We start from the raw sequence: 24,550 nt of genomic DNA, 5'->3' as shown, positions 1-24,550 counted from the left end.
GTCAGCTTCAAAGTCTGACTTCTTGCCAAGAAGTGAGTACAACCTGAAACTAGTCAAAGCAGCTTCCATTTATTTACAGTTTGGAAACACATTTTTCATGACTTAGCTTCCTAATACAAAGAGCAAAATGGCAATGAAAGATAAACATCCTCAGATACTAGAGTTATATAATTTGATGAGGAGAAAAATTAGATATTGGTTGTTAAGTGAATTGACATATGTTTTGCTTTTCTCCTTTGAAAGATTTTATTCAAAACCTGAAATAAAGTGGTTTATTTCAAATCACACTATCACAGTTCTTCTCATCCATGGGTCTCAGAACTTTTTCATCCTGGTTTTGAGGAGGAGCAACCAGTCTTGAGTTGATGGGACCAGCAAGATCCAGAAGGAACCCGTGACAGCACAGCCACGCTTTTAGGGCCAAGTTCCCACAGCAGAGAAGCACAGAATACCTAGAAGTTATCTCAGTTTCTTTCAAAAAATTTTTTCTAGTCTAGAAAACTAAAACCCATCCGTCCGTCTCCCTCTTTTCAACAGCATGGCTGAGCCGTGACAATGCCACTAGGTGGCATCATGTCCCCTCCTGACCATTTCTTTGGGCATCGTTTCCCAGGGCGACATCAACAGCATCTCAGGCAACAGGAGGCAAGGGTGCCTCGCCTACTTAGTGTGACTGTTCTCTCTTGTATACTGGGAAACGTTTGGTCTCACCAATGGGATATAGTTGATATTCTGTTCCATGGCAAGGAAGATTTTGTCTTCCGTTCCTCCTATTCCATATCAGAGTCTGACAGCAATGCTGCTCTCTTGAGTTGATTTTCTTCCCTGACGTCTCTGCTGTCTTGCCGCCCAGAGGCACAGTGTGCCCTGAAGGATCCCTCAAATGCCCATGGACACTGAGGTAATAGTGCCAGATCCAAAATGATCTAGGGGAAACCAACGTCGGAGTGTTTACTGAAGGCCAGGTTCTTTATACCCTTTTAAAAGCCTGTCTAGGACTTGAGGGGGAAAAGCGAAGTGACAGTCCAGCCTTATTTGGAGTGCTATTTAATTTCCATTGCATGCTGAGGAACGGGGTAAGGAAATATTCCAGAACATTCCTCTCGATCCCCCACCCTTTCTCTTCTCTCCTTTTCCCTAAGGCATAGCAGTGAGATGATGGAGGTTATGAGTAGGTGAATGGAGAAGAAGGAGAAAACATTATTCCACAATCATAGTTAAACAAGCGATTTTTAGAAACCTGCCTTATCATTTAGGTGACTTACTGAAGTCCTATTAAGTTATCAAACCTTTCTTTGCTTTGTGGGCTGAGACGCTGGAAGCGCTGGGACACGAGGAAGAAGTCCAGAGAAAGATGAAAAACTTGGAGACCACAGTTCTAAAGAAAATGCCGAGGAGTCAAATGCCCCATTTCAAAATACTGTGTTTCAAGTGTTGTCAGTTTTGAGGACATTTTTTTAAACGCATCTGCTATTCCAGGACATATGATTCCTATTCCTGGCCGAGCAGGTACACAGGGTCTCCCACGTGGATGGTCCCTGGGTTTTCCAGGACAAAATATTGTCCAAAGAGGGGTGATTTTCCATATAACTTTCGTTCAGAAGGGTCACACAGGCGATAACTGCAACAGGAAAGACCATAATGAGTCACAGCCAATCAGAAGGAAGAGCTCAAACTGTACGCGATCTCTTCTCGGCGGACGGATCCACCCCACACAGGGCCACCATGTTGCCCCGCTCCAGCCAGCGCGTTCCCTTCAAGAGTCCAGAACAGCGCCTCCTGGGGTTGTGCCCAGTGCACAGACTACCAAAGTGTTCCCAATGGCCACATTCTCACCTCTTTTCTCCTTGGAATGTTCCCTTTTTCGTCATTAAGGAATTAGGGACTCAATATGCTTCAGTTCAGTTCAGTCACTCAGTCGCGTCTGACTCTTTGCAATCCCATGAATCGCAGCATGGGCCAGGCCTCCCTGTCCATCACCAACTCCCGGAGTTCACTCAGACTCACGTCCATCGAGTCAGTGATGCCATCCAGCCATCTCATCCTCTGTCGTCCCCTTCTCCTCCTGCCCCCAATCCCTCCCAGCATCAGAGTCTTTTCCAATGAGTCAACTCTTGACTCATTGGAGGTGGCCAAAGTACGGGAGTTTCAGCTTTAGCATCATTCCTTCCAAAGAAATCCCAGGGCTGATCTCCTTCAGAATGGACTGGTTGGATAGACATTACTTTATCACTTCCCTCGGCATCTCTCCTCCTGACTCCACATCTGTGATCAAAACCACAGCCTGAGCAGTCCGTCCGGCTGAGAGGCCTGGAGTCATCCTTTGCACTGGGTCCCTCCCTTTCCAGTGTGTTCATAGCTGCCAGGTCCTGAGGTTTTTCCTGTACCACGTCTTTTGAATTTTCTCACTTTTTCTTCCACTGTCAATAATCTCACTTCATGCATCCTCAGACAACTCTAATAACTCTTTTCTACCCTCCCCCCTCCCCTCGCTTGGTGGCTCCTCTGTGGGCTCCCCTCCCGCAGTTCCCCAAGCATTAGAATTCTACCTTTTCTTCAAGGCCCAACTCCAAAGCCACATATCCTAGGAAAGAAACTCAGGATCCCCGGGCTAGGAGCGGTCTCCCCATCCTGGATTTTCTCTGCTGCCCCTTGAACACACATGTGCTGTGTCCTGCACTGTTAGAGCATGTCTGTCTGTTCTTCCAGACAGAGAGTCTGCGGAGAGCAGGAAATGTGACTAACTCCCTTGTATCACTCACACCCAAGGCTGGGCCCTGTATGTCACCGGTGACCCACAATCATCTGTTGAACAAATTGAACGTGTTGGTATAAAACCCTCTGTTAGGAGCGATATTCCTATCTTTGGAGCTTCCCCAGTGGCTCAACTGCAAAGAATTTGCCTGCAAGGCAGGAGAATCAGGTTGCATCCCTGGGTTGGAAAGATCCCCTGGAGGAGGAAATGGCAACCCACTCTAGTATTCTTGCCTGGGAAATCCCATGGCCAGAGGAGCCTGGCAGGCTACAGCCCATGGGATCACAAAAGAGTCGAACATGAATGAACAACTAAATGGAAACAGCAAATTCACATCTTTTTCAGGCAAAAAATGCAAGAATCACCAGAAAAAGTGTACATGGGATGTGCATAAATAACATGGCAAGATTTTCCCCTCCCCCACCTCCACCAGGAGAAAGGTTTCCTTCTGTCTCTCATTTAACCTAACTCCAACTTTAATCATTTTTATATCATTTTGATGGAAAGCACTTTTTCATTCTACTGTTTTCTGAGAAAAAAAACTATTGCAACAACTCAGGTCTAATTTTGTTCTACATATCAGAGGTGGCTAATGAGAAAATGGGGAGAGTGAAACCTCTAGCCTCTGCCCCCAGCTGCAGGCGCTATGTCTGTTCTGGTCATTGTTGTATGCCAGCAGCCTGGTCTGGCACCTGGTACATTGAAGCCACTCGAAATGAGGTTGGTTGAGCCAACAAATAAATCAACAGGTGGATGGGAACCATGAGCCACTGATCCAGCTGGTCCTGCCTGGCCAACAACATTCCCCTGCTCTGCAGTCAGGTCTGCAGTGATGCTGGACCCTGGGAACCAGGCATGTCTCCTAGCCTGCCTCTCCATTCTCAGCCTGCAATACCAGGGACATTTGGAGATGTGTCTGTTGGAGGGTGACTTCTTCAGGATGGAGGCAGATCAGGCATTTTATGACTTGGGATTTCTGCTTCTTGCAAGCTGGGGAGCCTGAGGCTCTGATTATCTCAGAGAGGGGATTGAGAGTCAGTTCTGTGCAAACACTGACAGTTTACAAAGAACATCACACAGATTATCTGTTAATCCCTACAATGTGCCTATGTGGGAATATGTATCGCCCCCACTTCACAGGGAGGTCTCAGAGGAGTAACAGACTTGCCCAGGATCTAAGTGGTCAGGCTCAGGCCAGAACTGAGGTCTGGCTCACTTCAGAGTCAGGACTTTTCCCACCAGGGATGTGACCCCTGGTCATCTTTGTACCTCCTGGGTACTACACACACACACATGAGAAGAGGTGAGGGGGTTAATATCTATTCTGCACAAACCTTCAGCCATGCACGGGTTTCCTTGCCCCTTGACATCACCACCCACACACACAGGTACTCCCCCTCCAGGTAACTTAGGAAGGGAGGACCCACAGGGGCTGCCACCACTCCCAGCCCAGCCCCTTAACCTGCTCAGGGTTGGACCAAGGAGTTGGTTTGTAGGCGCGGCACTACCAAAAGCCCCCAGCTCTGTCCCACTTAGGCTCCTGCTGACATTGTCGCCATTGATCTGTGGGGAGACTCGGCAAACGAGATCAACAGCGACCCCTTGTGGGACTGAGGCGATATTATCCACTGTCTGAATTCACATCCACACCAAGCTTTTTGTTCAAGAGACTGAAAACAAGGCATGATCTCATACATGGATCTTCCTTGATTTTTTTCTTCCAAATATACAAATTTTGCTTTTGCAGATGATGATAGGATTGTGGTGCTGGTAACCCCATGGACTGTAGCCCACCAAGCTCCTCTATCCATGGGATTCTACAGGCAAGAATACGGGAGTGGGTTGCCATTTCCTTCTCCAGGGGATCTTCCCAACCTAGGGATGAAACCCAGGTCTCCTATTTTGCAGGCAGATTCTTTACCATCTGAGCCACCAGGGAAGCCCTGATGATGGGATTAATAAATTGCAAATCCATGTAAAATCACCTTTCTTGGGCTTCCCTGGTGGCTCAGTGGTAAAGAATCCACCTGCCAATGCAGGAGACACGGGTTTGATCCCTGGTCTGTGAAGATTCCACATGCCACAGAGCAATTAAGCCCATGCGCCACAACTACTGAGCCTGTGCTCTAGAACCCAGGAGCTGCAACTATTGAAGCCCGGTGCCCTAGAGCCTGTGCTCTGCAACAAGAGTAGCCACCAAAGTGACAAGCCCAAGCACGGCAGCTGAAGAGGAGCCCCCACTCACCGTAACTAGAGAAAAGCCCTCATAGCAATGAAGACCCAGCACAGCCAAAAAATAAATAAAATTGCCTTAGTGAATTTTCTCTTCCAGTGAATATGAAACACACTACCACATTAATGGGAGACACACGTTTTGTTTCACTTAAAACAAAGGTCTCCATCCTTGAGGGTGTGGTGTGAGTGGAAACTGTTACCTATAAAGTGCTGTGGACTGGTTGAGAGCTGCTTGCTTTACTCACTTATTGGTCAATGCCCAGACCATGGTTTGCAAGCAGGGTCTCTGATCACCACTGGGTCCCCACCGAGGGCACAGGACACTTCTGGGGACTCCCAACTTGCTATGTGTAACATCAGGTCAGGAATAAAACAGCACCGTGAAGACACCACAGACAGGAGGTACTGAAGGCCAAGCAGGTTGGGCTTCCTTGCATTTAATGCAGCCTCAGAAAATGGAAAGAAGTGTCTCCAGGGGATTTTCTCCAGGATTTTCCTTCGTTCAGAATGTGCCAAGCTCATAAGTGGGAATTATCAATAACCACAGTCTACATGGTCATTATGTATTTTATCATCTATTTTAAAAAGTAGCATTTATTGCTTTATTCTAACCAAGGGGGAGCGTAAACCAGGAGAGGTATACAGTCCAGGCGTGTGTGCTCACTCTCAGTTGTGTCCAACTCTTTGCCACCCTGTGGACTGTAGCCCTCCAGGCTCCTCTGTCCATGGGATTCTCCAGGCAAGAATACTGGAGTGGGTAGGTATTCCCTTCTCCAGGGGATCTTCCTGACCCAGAGATTGAACCCTGGTCTCCTGTGTGTCCTGCACTGGCAGGTGGATTCTTTACCACTAAGCCACTTACTCTTATTAGGTCCGTTTTTACAAATAAACTGAAACATCAAGCACGTAACTGACTTGCTAAAGTCACAAAATGACGGGGGAAGGGGAGGACAGAGCCTGGTGGGTGGGGGGAGCTGTCTCCTTCCATAGTATCACTCGCACCAAATCCTTCTGTCTTTACTTCAGCACAGCACAGCCTGACACAGGCGGAGAGCAGCAAATGTCATTGTCCAAGTCCTCCTGCATCTAACAAAACATATGTTTCAACAGAACGAACAAGGTGATTCTTCCTATTGAAAGGAACAATGACAGACCCACACCGCTCCTGTGGGATCAGCATGGGAGTCACTTTCCTTCCAGCAAGAAAATAATAATTCCTTCTTCATATTTTCCTGCCAGCAGACCGGCCTCCACTGTGAATATTTCACAGACAAAGGTTCCTCTGGGCCTGCGATCAGCAGACATTCAGCACTGGTCTCCCAGCTGAGAACCTGCCTTCCTGGAGCAGCACAGCCCTGGGGCACAGGGGACCCAGGAGGAGGGAAGGCAGAGCTCCCAGGTATCCTGCCCAGGAGGATAGCCAGGGAGCAGAGAGGAGGCCCCCGAAACCATTTTGCTTCGCTTCTGTGATTTATGTCAGGCAGCCCAGGCCTTTCTCTTCCCGATTTATGGCCGTCTGTCCTGGGAGGGACATAAATTACGGCATCTATGGCAATTTAAATCTCAGTAAGATAGAGGAGAAGACACCTAGGCTGGCTGTCCTGTCTCCTGGGGTATTAAGAGCAATTAGGGTGGACTGGTTGGGCTGCTGAGGGGCTGCAGGAGATCCAGAAGGTTGGGCTGCTCCCAGGGGTCAATTTTCCTCCTTCTATAAACACAAGATCCCAATGGAAGGAGGGGCACCAAAGATTCAGAGGACTGGCCCCAAAGACTCTTTCTGAATCCAGAAGGAAAGGTACCAGGCACCAAGCACTGTTGGGAGGAGAGAACAAGATGATGTATACAAATGGACAACAGCCAATTTTCCAAATTATTTGGCTGGCTTGTACACAGAACCCATGGAGGTCTGTCCTGCTCCACTGACTTCATAGGGAGGAACAGCCAGGGCCTGAGCTAGAGAGGAGCCTGCTGATCAGCTGGCAGAACCAGGACTGCTAACCCCATGGCGGGGCGCTTTCCCCACCTGCCCTGCCCTCCTCCTCCACAGAGCTGCTCAGTGATCACAGCAAAGTGGGAAGATGGAAGATTTTCCAGTTTGTGCTAATAGTGAGTGAACCAGCACATTTGGAGGAATCACTAGTCCTTCCTGCAGCTTCTCTGACTCGCTCCCCTCCAGAGTGTCTGGTCATGTCTAATAAAGTCTCCTCCAACATTTCATTACGACCATCCTCAAACAGATGGGCTTCCCTGGTGGCTTGGACGGAAAGAATCTGTCTGCAATGCAGGAAAGGGAGTCTGTTTCATTCCATCTTTCACCAAGCTTGTTAGTCCAAGCTCTTTGGACCACCAGCCTCCTTTGATCAGCACCCATCCCTCTCTTGGGCTTCCCTGGTGACTCAGATGGTAAAGAATCAGCCTGCATTGCAAGGGACCCGGGTTCGACTCCTGAGTCAGGAAGATCCCCTGGAGGAGGGAATGGCCACCCACTCCAGTATTCTTGCCTGGAGAATTCCATGGACAGAGGAGCCTGGTGTGCTACAGTCCATGGAGACACAAAGAGTCAGACACGACTAAGCGACTACACTTTCATCGTCAAACAGGCAGATGAGTTCAAAGAATTTTACAGAGAACATCCAATTGTCAGTCATTTGACCCAACACATAACATTTTACTGTATTTCCTTTATCATATGTATTTATCCATCCATCAATCCATCGTCATTTTTTTCCATTTCCAAGTAAGTCACACATGTCAGCAAATTTCACCTTGAAACAGTTCAGCTGGAATATCATTTCCTAGGGTTAAAATTTCTTAACTATTTTTGAGGGATGATAAAATTTACACGGAGTGAAATGTATAAATCTTAGGTGTTCTGTCTATTAACATTTTGTTGTTATTCAGTTGCTAAGTCATGTCCAACTCTTTTTTTTTTCCTTCTTTTTTCTTTTTTTTTATTGAAGCATAGTTGATGTACAATATTATATGTTCCAGGTGTAGTGATTCATGATTTTTAAAGATAATACTCCATTTATAGTTATTATAAAATATTGGCTATGCTCCCTGTGTTGTACAATATATTCTTGTAGCTTATTTTTTTAACTTTTTATTTTGTATTGAAATATAGCCAATTAATGGGACTTCTCTGGTGGCTCAGATGGTAAAGAATCTGCTTGCTAAGCAGGAAACACGGGAGACTCAGGTTCGATCCCTGGGTTGGAAAGATCCTCTGGAGAAGGGAAGGCAATACACTCCAGTATTCTTGACTGAAGAGCTCCATGGACAGAGGAGCCTGGCAGGCCACAGTCCATAGGGTTGCAAAGAGTCAGACACGACTGAGTGACTAAGCCACACACACACACACACACACACACACACACACACAGTCGATTAACACTGTTGTGATAGTTTCAGGTGTACAGCAGAGCGACTCAGCCATACATATACATGTATGATTTCTCCCCCAAACTCCCCTCCCATCCAGGTGTAGCCTCCTCTTTGAATGTTTCTGCAAATTTGCACTCAATGGTGGGGATCCAGAGAAAAAGCAGCCATTTGCCCTTCGCCTCAGTAATCTGGAATCTCCCCTCCCAACCTCCCTCCAACCCACCTCGTTTGACTTTGCTCCTGACCTCCCTCTCTCTGCCATGTGGCCTGGCCCTGGATGACTGTCCTCCTCGCTATAGCCTGGTCTTGATGCAGGACGCTGGTCTCCATGGACCGCAGGTGCCGGCTTCGTGCCTGGGGGCAATGTGCTGTGTGGGACAGAGTCCCCACCCCCAGGCTTCAGCCTGCCAGGGAGGGCCCGATAGTAGTTTCTGGGTCAGCAGAATCAGCAGAGAGGGATGTATGTGTACACAGTCAGCCGTGTCTGACTCTTTGCAAGCCCATGGACTGAAGCCAACCAGGCTCCTCTGACCATAGGATTCTCCCGGCAAGAATACTGGAGTGGGTAGCCATTCCCTTCTCCAGGCAATCTTCCTGACTCAGGGGTTGAACCCAGGTCTCCTGCATTGCAGGCAGATTCTTCACCATCTGAGGCACTAGGGAAACCCAAGAGAGGGATGGGTGCTGATTAAAGGAGACTGGTGGTCCAGAGAGCTTAGACCAACGAGCTCGGTGAAAAATGGAACGAAACAGACTCCCATTCCAGGGGAACAAATTTGGTCACACAAGTCCCATTATAACCTCCTCTTAATGTGCTCTTCATGATGCCTTTTATGTCAGATGGCCAAAGTTCACTTCATTCCTTCCTCAAGTCTTCTGGGGCTTTGACTAAAGCAGAAGTTACCACCCCCACCCCCCACTTCTTCCCTCCCCTCTTCTGCAAGTAATACCCAAGGATTCATGTCAGGGTCCAAGCTGAGGGCCTCAGGGGCTGAAGAAATGAGACCTGACACCCGACCTGTGATCCTGCATTCAAAATGGAAGACCAGGGAAGATGAGCATCACTTTGAGGGTTTCCACCATGTCCTGGCTCCAGATTTGGCAGAAAACAGCACAGAAGGGCATGGATCATGAATTGTTGTTTTAGCTAAAGTACCGCAGCTTGCTTATAGAAAGTTTAGAGCCTACATATCAGAATATATATTTCCCCATAATTCCATTACCAAAAGAGCACCTCCATTAATGTTTCATTTTACAGACTTCCAGCCTTTTAGCTACTCAGATTCATTTATATATTTTAAAAAGGAAAATCAAATTAAAAAGTCAATGCTATATATGCAGTTTTGTAATCAGCTTTTTAAAATGAACATTACTGTAAATATTGGTCTATGCAATTTAAACTTATCTGTCACTGTCTTTCATTAAAAGAATTTTACTGTGAAACTTTTAAGATAAAGAAAAAAGTAGAAAAAAAATAATGCAATGAATCCCCACCTAATTATCACCCAGATTCTATTTATCAAGATTTGACATATTTTTCCATGTGTGCTTTTGCTAAAATAACAGCACACCCCAGGTATCACTTCACTTCACTCTTGCATACTTCAACATGCTCCTCCAAAACAGTCGGGCCTTTCTTAAAGCACCAGAAAGCCCTTATCACACCTAATGAATTTGTGAGGTCACCTAATGGGAAGTCCATTGTAAAGTTGGTCAAAATATCTAAACCATATATTGTTGCTTTTTAACTGGTGTGCTAGGATCACGAATTCAAATGAAAAGTAAAATTAGTTGTGCAAGTAGGCATTCTGAGACCAAAGCACCCAGGAATATTTCCTAAATTACCCAGTCACTAGTACCCCCTTCTGCTTCAAGAATACTCCCGCGTGGTGTTCTCCCTGCTTCTTCGAAGAGATATTAAATTGCATAGTCTTACCTCTTCAGGGTCTCCAGTGGCTCCTTCCTGCTCATGACGCCGGTGTCCGGGTCCACTGTGGTTAAAATGCACCTGGACACACACACAGGGCATCATACACCGGACAAAGCAGACAGTCCTCCCCTTCTCCCCCCTTCTTGACCAGCAGCGCATGTGTCTCACCTGGAGCAAGCCATCACCCTTTTCAGTTCCACGTCTCCAATAAGAAGCTCATTCCATGAGTCCTGGGGCCAAAGCACATAAATCAGGTGAGCACTTTGGAGCCCCAGCCCTGACTCAACCCTGTAGGGGGCACATCATGGGATTCGACAGCTAAGCAGCCATTTCCATCAGTGACGGCTGGCTTTACATCATGCCTTCCTGTTTCCGCCCTCTGCCTTTGATCTGTCAATTCTTTCCCCTGAAATGAAACCCTCCCCTTCCTCTCACTTGTAAAACCGGAATTGAAACTCATCTCTGAAGAATAAATACTGTATGGTATCACTCATATGTGGAATCTAGAAAAATAAGACAGACAAACTTATTTGCAAGGCAGAGAGATGCTGATGTAGAGAACACCCATGGATACCAAGGGGATGAGAGGGTGAAAGGAATTGGGAGATGGAGATGGACACATATGCACTATTGATACTATGTATAAAATAGATAGCTAATGAGAACCTGCACAGGGAACTCTACTCAATGCTCCTAAATTGGAAGGAAATCCAAAAAAAGAGGGGATATAGGTACAAATATTACTTTGCCAACAAAGGTCCGTCTAGTCAAGGCTATGGTTTTTCCAGTGGTCATGTATGGATGTGAGAGTTGGACTTTGAAGAAAGCTGAGTGCCAAAGAATTGATGCTTTTGAACTGTGGTGTTGGAGAAGACTCTTGAGAGTCCCTTGGACTGCAAGGAGATCCAACCAGTCCATCCTAAAGGAGCTCAGTTCTGAGTGTTCATTGAAAGGACTGATGCTGAAGCTGAAACTCCAATACTCTGGCCACCTGATGTGAAGAGCTGACTCATTTGAAAAGACTCTGATGCTGGAAAAGATTGAAGGCGAGAGGAGAAAGGGATGACTGAGGATGAGATGGTTGGATGGCATCACTGACTCAATGAACATGAGTTTGGGTAAACTCCAGGAGTTGGTGATAGACAGGGAGGACTGGCGTGCTGCAGTCCTTGGGATCACAAAGAGTCGGACACGACTGAGCAACTGAACTGAACTGATAGCTGATTCAATTTGGTATATGGAAGAAATTTACACATTGTAAAGCAACTATACTCCAATAAAAATTTAAAAATAAAAATGAAATTCGTCTCCTTCAGGAAGCTTCCTTGACTAACCCTGCCTGACTGGAGGCTGTAGGGAAGGCAAGGGTGGGGGCTGAGGCAGGCAGCAGGTGAAATAGAGGAGGGATTATGGAGAGGGGGGATTACTCTAGGTTGTAGGAGAGCTTTTCCTGCTCGCCTAAAATGGATTAAGACATCTCCCCTGGCTGGACAGGAACAAATCTAGAGGAGGCCAGTAACCTTACTTCCCTCTGCATCTCCAGAGGAGCATTTATTAATACAAAGCTCTCAGGCCCAGGAAGTTCCTCGGGCATTTGTCTACGGCCTGGGTCACTGGTGCTCACTTTAAGGACAAATCAAATCGATGGACTGTGCCTGTCAAATCCAGCAGGGGAGACAGCACATACACATAAGAAAAGTGAATGGTCAATATTCCTTTTAAAAGGTCCAGAAAACCGGAGAGAAAGCATTACAAGACCGCACCCTTGTGTTGATTGATCTGTGCAGGCAAGCCTGGTGCTGGTGGATCAGAGAAGAGATTTTCACCGCTGCCCTGCTCTGGTCAGGGGAGGTTTTAACGAAAAGGTGGGATCTGAATTGAGTCTTCCAGGGTGGAAACTTTGAGAGATACAAAAAAAAAAGGGTGAGGGACTCAAGGCAATAATAAGAAGGACATCTGATTGTGGTCCTGATCATCTTACCCTCACAGGGAAGGGGCTGAAGACAAGAATCCAGAGTTAAAACAAACCCTCCCAGTCCTTTGTTGATCACAAGCCAGAGAGAAAGTTCCAGACCCAGAATTTTAACTCTGATAGTGTGCATTATTCTTCATATGTAAACTGCGGAGTTTCATTTTTGCTTTTTTTAATCATAAAATGAGTCTCTTGTATACCCATTCCAGTATTCTTGCCTGGAGAATCCCATGGGCAGAGGAGCCTGAAGGCTACAGTCCATGGGGTTGCAAGAATCTGGCACAACTTAGCAACTAAACCGCTTGTATGTTTCACAACAGTCCAAAGTGCTGGGCACCTCAGGTTCGAGTGCCCCAGCCTGCTCTGTGTACATTTCTCCACCAGGAGGCACAGTAGTCTTCCCAAAAAATGTGCATCCTTCAGAATAACCTAATCAAGCATCAAAGACTCACACCTTAAAAAAAAAAAAAAAAAAAAGTTAAGTCCAAGGAAAGGAGCAAGGAAGGCATAGTGTTACCTCTGCATAGACACCACAGCCTGAAATTACGATATTGGGCCTGAAGTTGGCTGTTTTAACTTTCTTCTCTAGCCTGGAGTTGAGATCTGCCAATGATGCCTCAGAAAGGATCAAGAAAGGGCTGGCATCTGAGTATGGGATCTGAGGAGGAGAGAAGAACTGTTAGAGCATGACACACACAAAGGCATTTCTCAAAGGTCACATGGGTCTGGTTCCTGGAACCTTCCACCCCTCCCTCACCCTACCTCCCCACGCAATCTTTCTAAGTATTTCTCTATTCCTTTTTATAGCAAAGTCACAGCAATTCAGAAGCTTTAAATAGCCTTGCAGATAACAGGAACTGCATGATGGAGTGAAGAAAACAGGGTCTCAGAATCTTAGAGCTGTCCCCTTTCTCATCCTCCGAACTCTCACATGTTGATTTTAATAAGGTGGTTGGGTTTGATGACCTCATTAGGTATGATAAAAAAATATTCACTGATTCTATGGATATGTATTTTTCATGCAAATCAACATTCAACATGGCTGTGGAAACGGTGCCACAAAGCCTTGTATGTTTCACTCTTAGGATGAATTCTTAAAGCCTTATTCCTTTAAGGGCCAGTCTGGTCATTTAAAATCTGTGGATCTCCATACCCACACTCATTTGCCCAATTGAGATCTGACACAACATGGCAATCCAGTGTAAAAAGGCTGGACTCCTCATGAAATTACAGAGAGACTGGGAAAGATGCTGACCTAGAAAAGTTTTGAAGCCATGTTGGCACCAGAAGTTTCTGTAAATAGGAATTTTTGCTCTGGGGCAAAAATGCAAGAGTCCTCCAAATCAAGAAACACAGATGATGCTCCCAAGGGAAGGGCTTTATATTTCACCAATAGCTTATGGCAAAAGTAACAGCTTTTGTCATGAGAGATCACAAAAGATAAAAGATGAGAGCTGAGCTCAGCAGACATGTGCCATGCTCTCCGCTTCCAAGGAAGCCTGCCTTCCTGACCTGGTCCGTGGGTGAGAATGTGTCTTCTACTTGGTGAGAATTTCTCGGTTGCATGTGGGGTTCAAAGTGCACCAGCCTGTAGGGCTGTGTCTTCAGGAAGTTTGTTATCCACTGGGCCGCAGCCTCACCACAGTCTCTGCCCTCGATCTCCAAGCCGTGCACTCTGCAAGGGACAGGGACAAAGAACAGGCATGACTTTGACAACCTGGACACCCTGCCAATCCTGCACAGATCCAAAAGGCTGCACCTCGCTGTGACGTCGCTGTAATTCCTTCATTACCAGAAGACATCATTTTAGCCTGGCCCTTACTCTGAGCCACGTGGAAACCCAAATAAAGATAGAAGTTCAATCCCTCTTTTCTGCATTTTTTTAATAGTTGATTTACAATATTGGGTTAATTTCAGGTGCACAATATATTGACTCAGCTTTTTTTCAGATTATACTCCATTATAGGTTATTGTAAGATGTTGGATGTAATTCCCTGTGCTATAGAGTAAATCCTCATTGCTTATATATTTTATAAACCAGAGATGCAGATGCAGTCTTGTGATTCCTTGCCTGGAAGGAATGCAGGCAGAATAAAATGAGATCATGTGTTTGAAAAGAGAAGGAGTTCTCCAGAAGAAACCTAATGTATTAGTATAAAATAAAATTGCTGCAAAAATATGGTTCACTCAGTTGGACAGAAATCTTTATTAAAAGGCTGGTATAATGATAATAGAGGCTTCCTAGGTGGCTCAGTGGTAAAGAATCCACCTGCCAATGCAGGAGATGCAGAAGACCCGGGTTGGATCCCTGGGTTGGGAAGATCCCCTGGAGAAAAGAATGACAACCCACTCCAGTATTCTTGCCTGGAGAATCCCATGGACAGAGGAGCCTGGCGGCGTACAGACCACGGGATTGCAGAATCAGACACAACTGAGCAACTAACCCTTCCGTCCATATTTCAGGTTTTTAAAAAGTTGAATAAATTTAAAGAAAAACATCAAGTAAGTAAGTAAGTGATTTATAATTTAACGTAAATCATGATCATGTTTCGAAAATGCTGAAGTTTGGGAAAGAGGACAGAGTCAAGGGACCTATATCTTCTATATGAAATGTCTACTTAGTTCCTCTGCCCATTTTTTAATTGGACTGTTTGTGTTTTTATCCTGTTGAGTTATTAACCCCTTACCAGATACATGTTTTGCAAATATTTCTTCTCATTTTGCTGAGAGTTTTCTTTTGTTGTGCAGAAGTTTTTTAGTTTGATGGAGTCCCATTTATTTATTTTTGCTTTTCTTGTTTGTGCTTCTCATGTCATATCTAAAAAATCTCTGCCAGAGAAGCCTTTCATCACATTGATTGATAGAAAATCTCTCCCAGATTTGGAAATTTCTTAGCTTTAAATAATCTTTCTCCCACCTTCTATTTCTCCTCTCCTGCTGCTGCTGCTGCTGCTGCTAAGTCACTTCAGTCGTGTCCGACTCTGTGTGACCCCATAGACAGCAGCCCACCAGGCTCCCCCGTCCCTGAGATTCTCCAGGCAAGAACATTGGAGTGGGTTGCCATTTCCTTCTCCAATGCATGAAAGTGAAAAGTGAAAGTGAAGTCGCTCAGTCGTGTCCAACTCTTAGTGACCCTATGGACTGCAGCCCACCAGGCTCCTCCATCCATGGGATTTTCCAGGCAAGAGTACTGGAGTGGGGTGCCATTGCCTTCTCCTCTCTTCTCCTATGGGAACTCCAATAATTCACAAATTGTTTCTTTTAATGATACCCCATAGACCACATAGGTTTTATTCACTCTTTTTTGTTGTTCTCTTCTGACCAGATAATTTCAAAGATCCTATGTTTATTCTCACAGATTCTTTCCTTTGCTTGATCCATTCAGCTGTTGATGCACTCCACCGCATTTTTAATTTCATTCATTTTATTCTTCCCCTCCAGAATTTGTTTGGTTCTTTTTTTTTTTTTTTTTTATGATTTCTACCTCTTTAACTTCTCATTTTGTCCACTTATCATTTCCATGATTTAATCAAATTGTCTTTCTATGTTTTCTTATATATCACCGAGAGTCTTTAAAACAGCTATTTTCAGTTAATTGGGCACATCACAGATATCCATGTCTTTGAAATAGATCAGTGAAAATTATTATGATTCTTTGGCAATATAATGTTTTAATGATTCTTTTGCATTCCTTAGAGTTTTGTGTTGCTGGCTTTGCATCTGAAGTAGCAGTCACCTCCTCCAGTCTTTACCAACTGTTTTCCAGAGAGAAACACCTTGCCTCAGTTCTGAGGCTTTCTCAGGCCTTCTCCGGATACACCTACTCCATGCTTCTTGCTCTCTTATATGGCAGGATTCTTAAGCTTGTATGCTTTCTCTCAGTCCTGAAACCCATCAGACCAAATGCTGTCAGATTCCCTTTCTCCCTTCAAAAGTGGCACTAACGCTTAAGTTTGTGGTCTTTCCTGGGCCTGCAGATTTAAGCTACCTACCTGTACCTGCTCAGTGTATGTGCTGTCTGCCAAAGTGTGTTGGAAGTGCATACCGGGAGCCAGCCAGAGTTGGGGGTAATGTGGGTGAGGTATGCTAAGAGATGGGGGTACCTAGGGGGCCAACTGGGGGTGTCAATTGAAAAAATGTACAACATGAGGACTGCGAGTTCAGTTTAATTTGGGGACTTACTGAGGACTATGGCCCAGGAGACAGTCTCTCAGATAGCTCTGAGGAAATGTTCCATAGAGGTGGGAGGAGGTCTGCTCCTTTGTGATTTTGGTGACAGAGCATTTGCGCGATCAAGCACACATCTTAGTAGAAGGTTGCTGCAAGTCACAAGGGGCAGAGTTTATTGCGTTTTTAGGTATGAGAAGATATGAGAATTTGGGCTCATAAAACTTCTGAAAACATCTATCTGAGGCTGTGAAAACAAGTGTAGTGACTATGATCATGAGCTTTGGAAAGTTTTGGCCCTCCAAACGCATCAGAAATCTTTAGGAAAGTGAGCTGAAGTTACAGCTCCTTCACAAGAGAATAGCCTGGGTTGCTAAAGGAAATCTAAGTTCAAAGCATTTTTGGCATCTTTCATCTATAGCATGTCTAAGCCTCCTTATTTTGCAGTTTCCCAACATGCTCTTGTGTAGTCTTCGGGGGAATGGACCAAAAGCCGTATGGGACCAGGAAAAGCTTCCACATGATTCCAAGTGAACCAATAGTTAAATGAAAAATGGTTAACCACAAGAAATTATGGGTAAATATCTCACCCTAGCAGGCAAGCAGGAACCAGATTATGGAGAAACATGAAATACACAGTGCAATAGGCATATTAAAAAATCTGCCGCAGACAATCAAAAATACAAATTAAATCAGTAAGAAATTACCATTTTTTCTCACAAAAATGGCAAAAGATTTCTTAACATAATGGTCAAAAAGAAATGAGACACATATACTTATAAACTGCTGGTAAATATATACCTGGTATAACCACTCTGCAAAATGATTTAGCAGTATATACATATATATGTATGTATATACATACAAATGTATGTATATACTATCTATGTCTACAGGAGGGCTTCCCTGGTGACCCAACGGTAAAGAATCCACCTGACAATGCAGAAGACACAGATCTGGGAAGATCCTGTATGCTGCAGAGCAGCTAAGTCCATGTACAACAACTACTGAGCCAGCCCTCTAGAGCTTGGGAGCTGCAACTACCGAAGCCCGCATGCCCTTGAGCCCATGCTCTGCAACAACAGAAGCCACCGCAATGAAAAGCCTGCGCACCACAACTAGAGAAGTCCCTGCTCACCGCAACTAGATAAAGTCCACGCAACGAAGACCTAGCACAGCCAAATAAATAAATAAAAGTCTACAGGAGTCATACTCTTGTTGTTGGTGAAACCACTGCTAAAAATTTTCCCCTAAGGACATAATAAAAGATATGAACAGAGACTTATGCCAAGTTATTCATCACATTCTTCTTCATACCTAGAAAAAAACTGAAAACAATCCAAATGTTTAATCTTGGGGACTCGTCAAAAGGCATTCAAAGATATTCATGGGATGAAATATCACACCAACATGAAAATGGTATGTTTGAAGACTTTTTTAACTATCTGAAAAATACTCAACATGTCCACTTGAGTATGTGAATCATATTCAAGACAGTCTTCTGTACTATTTCAATGGTTTTTAAAGTATTAGCGATTAAAGACAGAAAGAAGATACATCAAAATACGAATTATGGTTGTCTCAGAAGGGTTTTCTTTGTTTTTGGTATTTTCCAATTTTAAACAATGAATATGTATAACTTTTATAATCAGAAAAACCACCAAAATGTTGTTGAGTCACTAAGTCATGTCTGATTGTTTGCAAACCCATGAATTGTAGCCGCCAGCCTCATTCTATCCATGGGATTATCCAGGCAAGAATACGGGAGTGGGTTGCATTTCCTACTCCAGAGGATCTTCCTGACCCAGGGATTGAACTCGAGTCTCCCGTATTAGCAGGCAGATTCTTCACTGCTGAGCCACAGGGGAAGCCCCAAATTAAAATTAAACATTATATTTACAATTCTGATATTATGGAAATTATACTAATTTTGCATTTTATGAGTTTTAGGGGTCTTTAGAATTTTTTAGGTAACCTCATTTTCTTTCCAGTCAAGTAACTACATTTTTTTGATGTATATTATTCTCTATAATAAGCTGTGGACTAATTTAGCATTCATGTTACATTTTAATTCAAAATGCAGACATTATTACAACAGTATAATCAGATCACATTTTGGCTTTCCCATAATAAGATTTTAAAAAACCCAACTCTAGACATGATTTCTTAAGACAGAGCCACTTTTCCTGGAATAATTGCCCCCTTGTCCTTCCCATGTTAAGGAAAGAGCCTCTGTATAGAGCAGCCTCCTGGCTGAATATCTACTCTCACTATGACAGGGACCCCTGCGCATCTGCAGGTCAGATCACTCTTCTGATCACAGACATTCTTTTCTATTCTGGAAGTTCCTTTCATTAGGACTAAATATTATGGGTCATATAGCCATTTGTGACTCCTTCCATAACTCAAATTTGGAAAGTTCCCAGTCTTTCCAAGCAACACAGAGATGATCCTAAGGTAATACATGGATCTAACCTCACCTCTTCTAGGGTCCTCTCTCCACTCCTTCTGCCCCGATTTGCATCCTTTATCCTCTGGTGATGTTATGTCAATATGCCTTTGTTCCCATAGTTTACTGCAAAAGACATTTTTTTCTCTGTCCCACATCGACACATATTTTTCTGAAGTTGCCCCCTTTCCCACCTTTTAGATCATCAGCATGTTGAGAACTTGACCCTACATATGGTACATTTGCAATCAATAGTCAATTACTGATAACATTTCTCTGAATTCCCTCCACAGCCCACAATTTGCCAAGACTGTACGAAGAAATATTCACGCCAAGATTAAGGTCTATCCTTTCCTTACCTGCACCTGTGCACCACATTTGTGGCGGGTGTCTTGACGGGCAGCGGCAGGTCTTTGGTGTAGGCTGCACTGAGGGTCAGCGTGTCACTCTCACAGGTCAGGGAGATCAGGACCAGGCGGGGTTCCTGGCGAGCTGTAACCATATTCCCCTCCTTGTTGATCACAAGCCAAAACCTGCCATTTTCAAAACACAAGATATTCAAGGACCACCATGACAGACAGCCCATCTCTGGGGGGGCTTCAGGGGTGCACCATCATCTTTGATTTCCTCACTGTAAGCCTCATGTGTCTGTGCATCTGTCTGTCCTAAACATCAGTTCATCAGTCCAGCAAGACCAAATCTGTCAGTTCATTTCATAGTGTTTAATAATCACTCATGCATCGAACAAAATATCTGCAGAACATTCTGAGCTCCTTGATGGCACAAAAATCAGTTATATCTTCATCTCAATTGCCCTAAGTAGATGATATCTCAGAGAAAGACGAGGAAGCATGGTGCCTGGCACCAGGAGGCATTCCTGCTGATGGAAACAAGACACTGCAGTATTGTCCACAGACTGTGGAGTCGAGCTGAACAGCAATCAATGCCACTTACACTTCACCAAATCCACTCCCACCTTTCAAAAAAGTTAGCTGTGACTTCTGCAATTTATCAAAAGGGCTATTGTTAATGTGGACAATATTCTTTTCTGGCTCAGTACTCAGGGTCTAGAGGTACTTCTCAGAACAAACAGAAATAGAGAAAGAAGAGCAAAAGAAAGAACTGTTTCCAGGAAAAAAAAAATAAAAATGATGCATTTGCATAGAGGGCGCTTCAGCTATCCAGGAAGCTAGACACACTAACATTTTGGTCATTTCCATTGAATGGAAATACCCTGATGCTGGGAAAGACAGAAGGCCGGAGGAGAAGGGGACAACAGAGGATGAGATAGTTGGATGGCATCACCGACTCAATGGACATGAGTTTGAGTCAACTCCGGGAGTTGGTAATGGACAGGGAGGCCTGGCGTGCTGCAGTCCATGGGGTCACAAACAGTTAGTGTGACTGAACTGAACTGAAGATTCACACTGAGTGGAATGATTATGACTGGAGTCAGCTTGTGTTTCTTTTTTTCTTTTGCATGTATCTTTTTTTTGGCCATTCATATTTTTTTATTTTTCATTTTCTTAATTTTTATAATGTTGTGCTGGTTTCTGCCATGTGAGTGAGTGAGTGAGTGAGTGAAGGCGCTCAGTCGTGTCCAACTCTTTGCGACCCCGTGGACTGTAGCCCACCAGGCTCCTCCGTCCATGGGATTCTCCAGGCAGGAATACTGGAGTGGGTTGCCATTTCCTTCTCCAGGGGATCTTCCCGACCCAAGGATCGAACCCAGGTCTCCCGCATTGCAGGCAGACTCTTTAACCTCTGAGCCACCAGGGGTTTCTGCCATACAACAATGCAAATCAGCTGTAATTATACACACATCCCGTCCCTCCAGAGCCTCACTCCCTTCCTGCCATCCCATCCCTCCAGTTTATCACAGACTGCCAGACTGGGTTCCCCATGCCACACAGCAACTTCTCACCAGCTATCCATCTTACACCTGATAGTATATATACATTGATGCTACTTTCTCCATTTGTCCCACTCTCTCCCTCCCCTGAGATCCACAGACATAAGTAAAAAATATGGCAGATACTCAAGATCACCACCTCCAGCAGGTGGATGAGTTGCTCAGCCCTGCTAAAAAATAAACTTAGTGTAAGACCTGTCCTAAAGGAACTTCCTCTTAGCAGTTCTTCATCCTGGACACAGATAGTTCTATCCTGTCCCAGATCCCTGGTACTAGCATTTGAATATTCTTTCTGCTAATCCTTCCTTGTAACAGTGGTAGTCTTGTATTTCTAAAATACAAATCTAATCATGTCACCCTCATACAAAGTTCCCCATAGTTCCAGTTTTTAGAATAAAACCCTAACTGTTCTGCAAGACCTTTTACAATCCAGCTGCCCTTCCAGTCATTTTCACCGTCTGTGATCTCACATATGCCAGCCTTTCTTTTCCTTTTCAATTTTTTCACTGTGGTAAAATACACACAGCATAAAATATCCAGCATATTCTTAGGCATATACCCAAAAAAACTAAAAGCAGGGACTCAAATAGGTACTTGAGCACCAATGCTCACTGCAGCATTATTCACGATGCCAAAAGTAAACACAGTGTAAATCTCCAACAACAGAGAACGGACATGAAAAAAATAGGGTCTTAGACACGACTGAACGACTTCACTTTTACTTTTCACTTTCATGCATTGGAGAAGGAAATGGCAACCCACTCCAGTGTTCTTGCCTGGAGAATCCCAGGGACGGGGGAGCCTGGTGGGCTGCCATCTATGGGGTCACACAGAGTCGGACACGACTGAAGCGACCTAGCAGCAGCAACAGCAGCAACCATATTTAAGCACAGAATTCAGTGGCATTAAATAATTTCACAGTGTTGTGCAACCATCACCATTATCTATTTCCAAAACCTTTTCATCATCCCAAACAGATACTCTGTATCCATGAAGCAATAATTACTTATTTCATTCCCATCTGGCTATCCCATCCCCTGCCCCTGGCTATCTCTAATTCACGTTCCCTGTCTGTGAATTTGCCTATTCTAGATATTTCATATAACTGGGACGATATAGTGTTTGTCTTTTTATATCTGGCTTATTCACTTAACATGATGTTTTCAAGATCTATGCTGTAGCATGGATTAGAACTTCATTCCTGGGTAAATAATAGAGTGTGTATAGACCACATTTTCAGTTCCAGCTAGGAAGTCCTTCCACTTGTTCCTTCCTCTGGCTTCCCTGGCACTTGTCACATTGAGTCAATTATCATCTAGGACTGCAAGCCTGTGTTTGCTTCTCTTTATCACATTTTCTGATGGGATGATAACAAAAACAGCTCACCTTTCCACTACCTCATGAATTACCCTCTGGGCAGCCAGAAGAGGGAAATTTACAGCCTGCATCTGTCCTGCCTGTTCCCTGCAGAAACTGAGGGCTAGTCTGGGAGGGAGTCTGAAGTGCAGCCTTATAATGAGGCTGAAGCCAGACCCAGAAGAGGACAAAGCTGCTTGCTCTGGGCCCTGGCCATCTTCGCTGAACCCCAGGAATTCACACAGGTCATGACCACCCAAGTAGAATAAAACCACTGTTTACAAAGCACCAGCATGCTAAAGGAAACAAGAACCATGATTCCACTCATGGTGGTGTGGCTCTGAATCTCAGGGGGTTTTTTTGTTTGTTTGTTTTTTGACTCATATGAATGCATGAGAGAATTAGAGAAAATAACATAAGCAATAGCACTTTTTAAGCTGCAAGAAGCTCAAGCTTTAACTGCTGTTATTACGATTATGTGCTCCACCTTGCTGTGCTCCTAGTAGGCTGGGCTCCATGGCTCCTTGTGTCCCCAAGTTCTCAAGAGATAATTGCTAAAAATATAGTGGCCAGGACTAAGCCTGTGAAGCTCGCGTTTCCCGCTAGACTAAGTTGAAGTTTGCTCGCGCACCGGCAGACACCTGGGGACAGATGAGAAGATGCCGCCCTTACTCTGGAGCGCAAGCCGTTAGAGAGCCGGTGGGAGGTGGAAATACAGCCGTATCCCGAAGGCGGGTCGGGACCCTCGGTCTGCCGTTAGGAGATGATGGTCCCCTTTTCTCTATTTCCTTGCCTGCCCCCGTCACCCACCTCGCCAGATCCCAATTTGTAAGGGAAGGCTCCTGCAGGCCTCCCCCACTGCCGCTGGCGTTCCGAGCCCATCCCGCGAGGTTCCCGCGCCCAGCCCTACCTGTCCCGCAGGTGGCCGCTGCGCAGCCCCAGGGCCGTGCACTCGGCCGCGTCCACCGACACCCCCTTGCAGGACTTGATCGGGTAGATCCACAGCTCGCTCACCATGCCCACCTGCTGCAGCCGCCCGCGCCGCCGGGACCGCGCCCGGCGCCAGGCGACGGCTCCCAGCGCCACCGCGGCCAGTCCCAGGGCGGCCACCCCCAGCCAGCGGGGCCCGGGCGGCGCGGGGAGGCCCGGGCGGGCCAGAGCCGAGGAGCCGGCGGCGCCCATGACCCAGCGATCGCTGGCGCGGCGGGGCCCACCAGGGACGTGCCAACTTGAGCCCGGCGGGAGCGCGCCCGCCGCCCGGGGCTGCTGGGGGAGGTGCGGTCCTTGGCCGAGAGTCCAAAGGGAAGGACGACTTCTGAACCCCTTTCCGGCCGATCGGAATGTCGCGTCCTTCTCCCGAGGGGTGGCCCGGGGGATCTGAGGGTGGGAGGTGGGAGCACCTCCCACCGCCTCCTCCACTTCCGCCGCCTACGGCCGCAAAGCGAGGTACCCTCCCCCGTGATCGCTACAAGTGACCATTTTATTTACGTATTTGTGAGTTGTTTATTTAACCTAAATTTTTTTTAAAGTTCGCAGTACTCATCAGGAAGCCGGCAGATCCCTTTCTTGGTAACAGGGAGCAACTGGCACACGGTGGCCTTCGCAGGGTGCCCGGCTGCCTTCAGCCACTCTCCTCATCTGCGTGCTGCTGGGGCCGGGGAGCTTTGGGCGGGTGGGAATCTGAGGGCGAGACACGCGACCAGGGTCTCGGGACCTGCAAGCCCAGGTATTCAGGGCCGCAGCTGGCAGCTCCGCACAGCAAAGCCGAGCAGAGACTGCCCTCTATAGGACTGCACACTTGGTTGGCTCCTCCAGGCACAAAGCCTCAGAGATGCAGCTGCATTTGCCAGGAACCCCGGCTATGACAGAGGATACTGGCACAAGGTCCCGAGGCTTCTTCAAGGCAGCAGGGGATGTCCTCGATAATCCTTTCGAATTGTGGTGCCGAAGACTCGTGAGAGTCCCTTGGACAGCAAGAACAAACCAGTCGATCCCAAAGGAAATCAACCCTGAATATTCATTGGAAGGACTGATGCAGAAGCTGAAGCTCCTATACTTCGGCCGCCTGATGCGGAAGAGCTGACTCACTGGAAGAGACCCTGATGCTGGGAAAGATTTAAGGCAGGAGAAGGGGCAGCAGAGGATGAGATGGTTGGATGGCATCACTCACTCAATGGACATGAATTTGAGCAAACTCAGGGAGATGGTGAAGGATGGGGAAGCCTGGCGTGCTGCAGTCCATGGGGTCACAAAGAGTGGGACACGACTTAGCAACTGAACAATAACAACAAATCCTTGTAAGGCACTGACGTCAGGCTCTTGTCACAAAATCAGGCCATGTTTGGGACTTTCCTGGTGGCTCAGTGGTTGAGAAGCCACCTGTTAGTGCA

The 24,550-nt window shown here is 45.8% G+C and overlaps 1 protein-coding gene across 1 annotated transcript; it reads right to left on the bottom strand.

The window, feature by feature from the left end:
• Positions 1-64: 64 nt before the first annotated feature.
• Positions 65-23,415, bottom strand: MTARC1 (mitochondrial amidoxime reducing component 1). Its single transcript, XM_055583569.1, has 7 exons — positions 23,071-23,415; positions 19,252-19,425; positions 13,789-13,951; positions 12,794-12,934; positions 10,473-10,534; positions 10,311-10,382; positions 65-1,621 (listed from the first exon to the last, which is right to left on the bottom strand). Exons 1-7 carry the CDS (start codon positions 23,340-23,342, stop codon positions 1,492-1,494), a joined length of 1,014 nt encoding a protein of 337 aa, XP_055439544.1. The 5' UTR covers positions 23,343-23,415; the 3' UTR covers positions 65-1,491.
• Between the last annotated feature and the right edge of the window lie 1,135 nt (positions 23,416-24,550).

The sequence above is a fragment of the Bubalus kerabau genome, chromosome 5 (assembly GCF_029407905.1).
Source record: "Bubalus kerabau isolate K-KA32 ecotype Philippines breed swamp buffalo chromosome 5, PCC_UOA_SB_1v2, whole genome shotgun sequence".
NCBI classification, from domain to species: Eukaryota; Metazoa; Chordata; class Mammalia; order Artiodactyla; family Bovidae; genus Bubalus; species Bubalus kerabau.
Note: the sequence above shows the minus strand (reverse complement) of the source record. Positions and strands in the feature narration are given on the sequence as shown.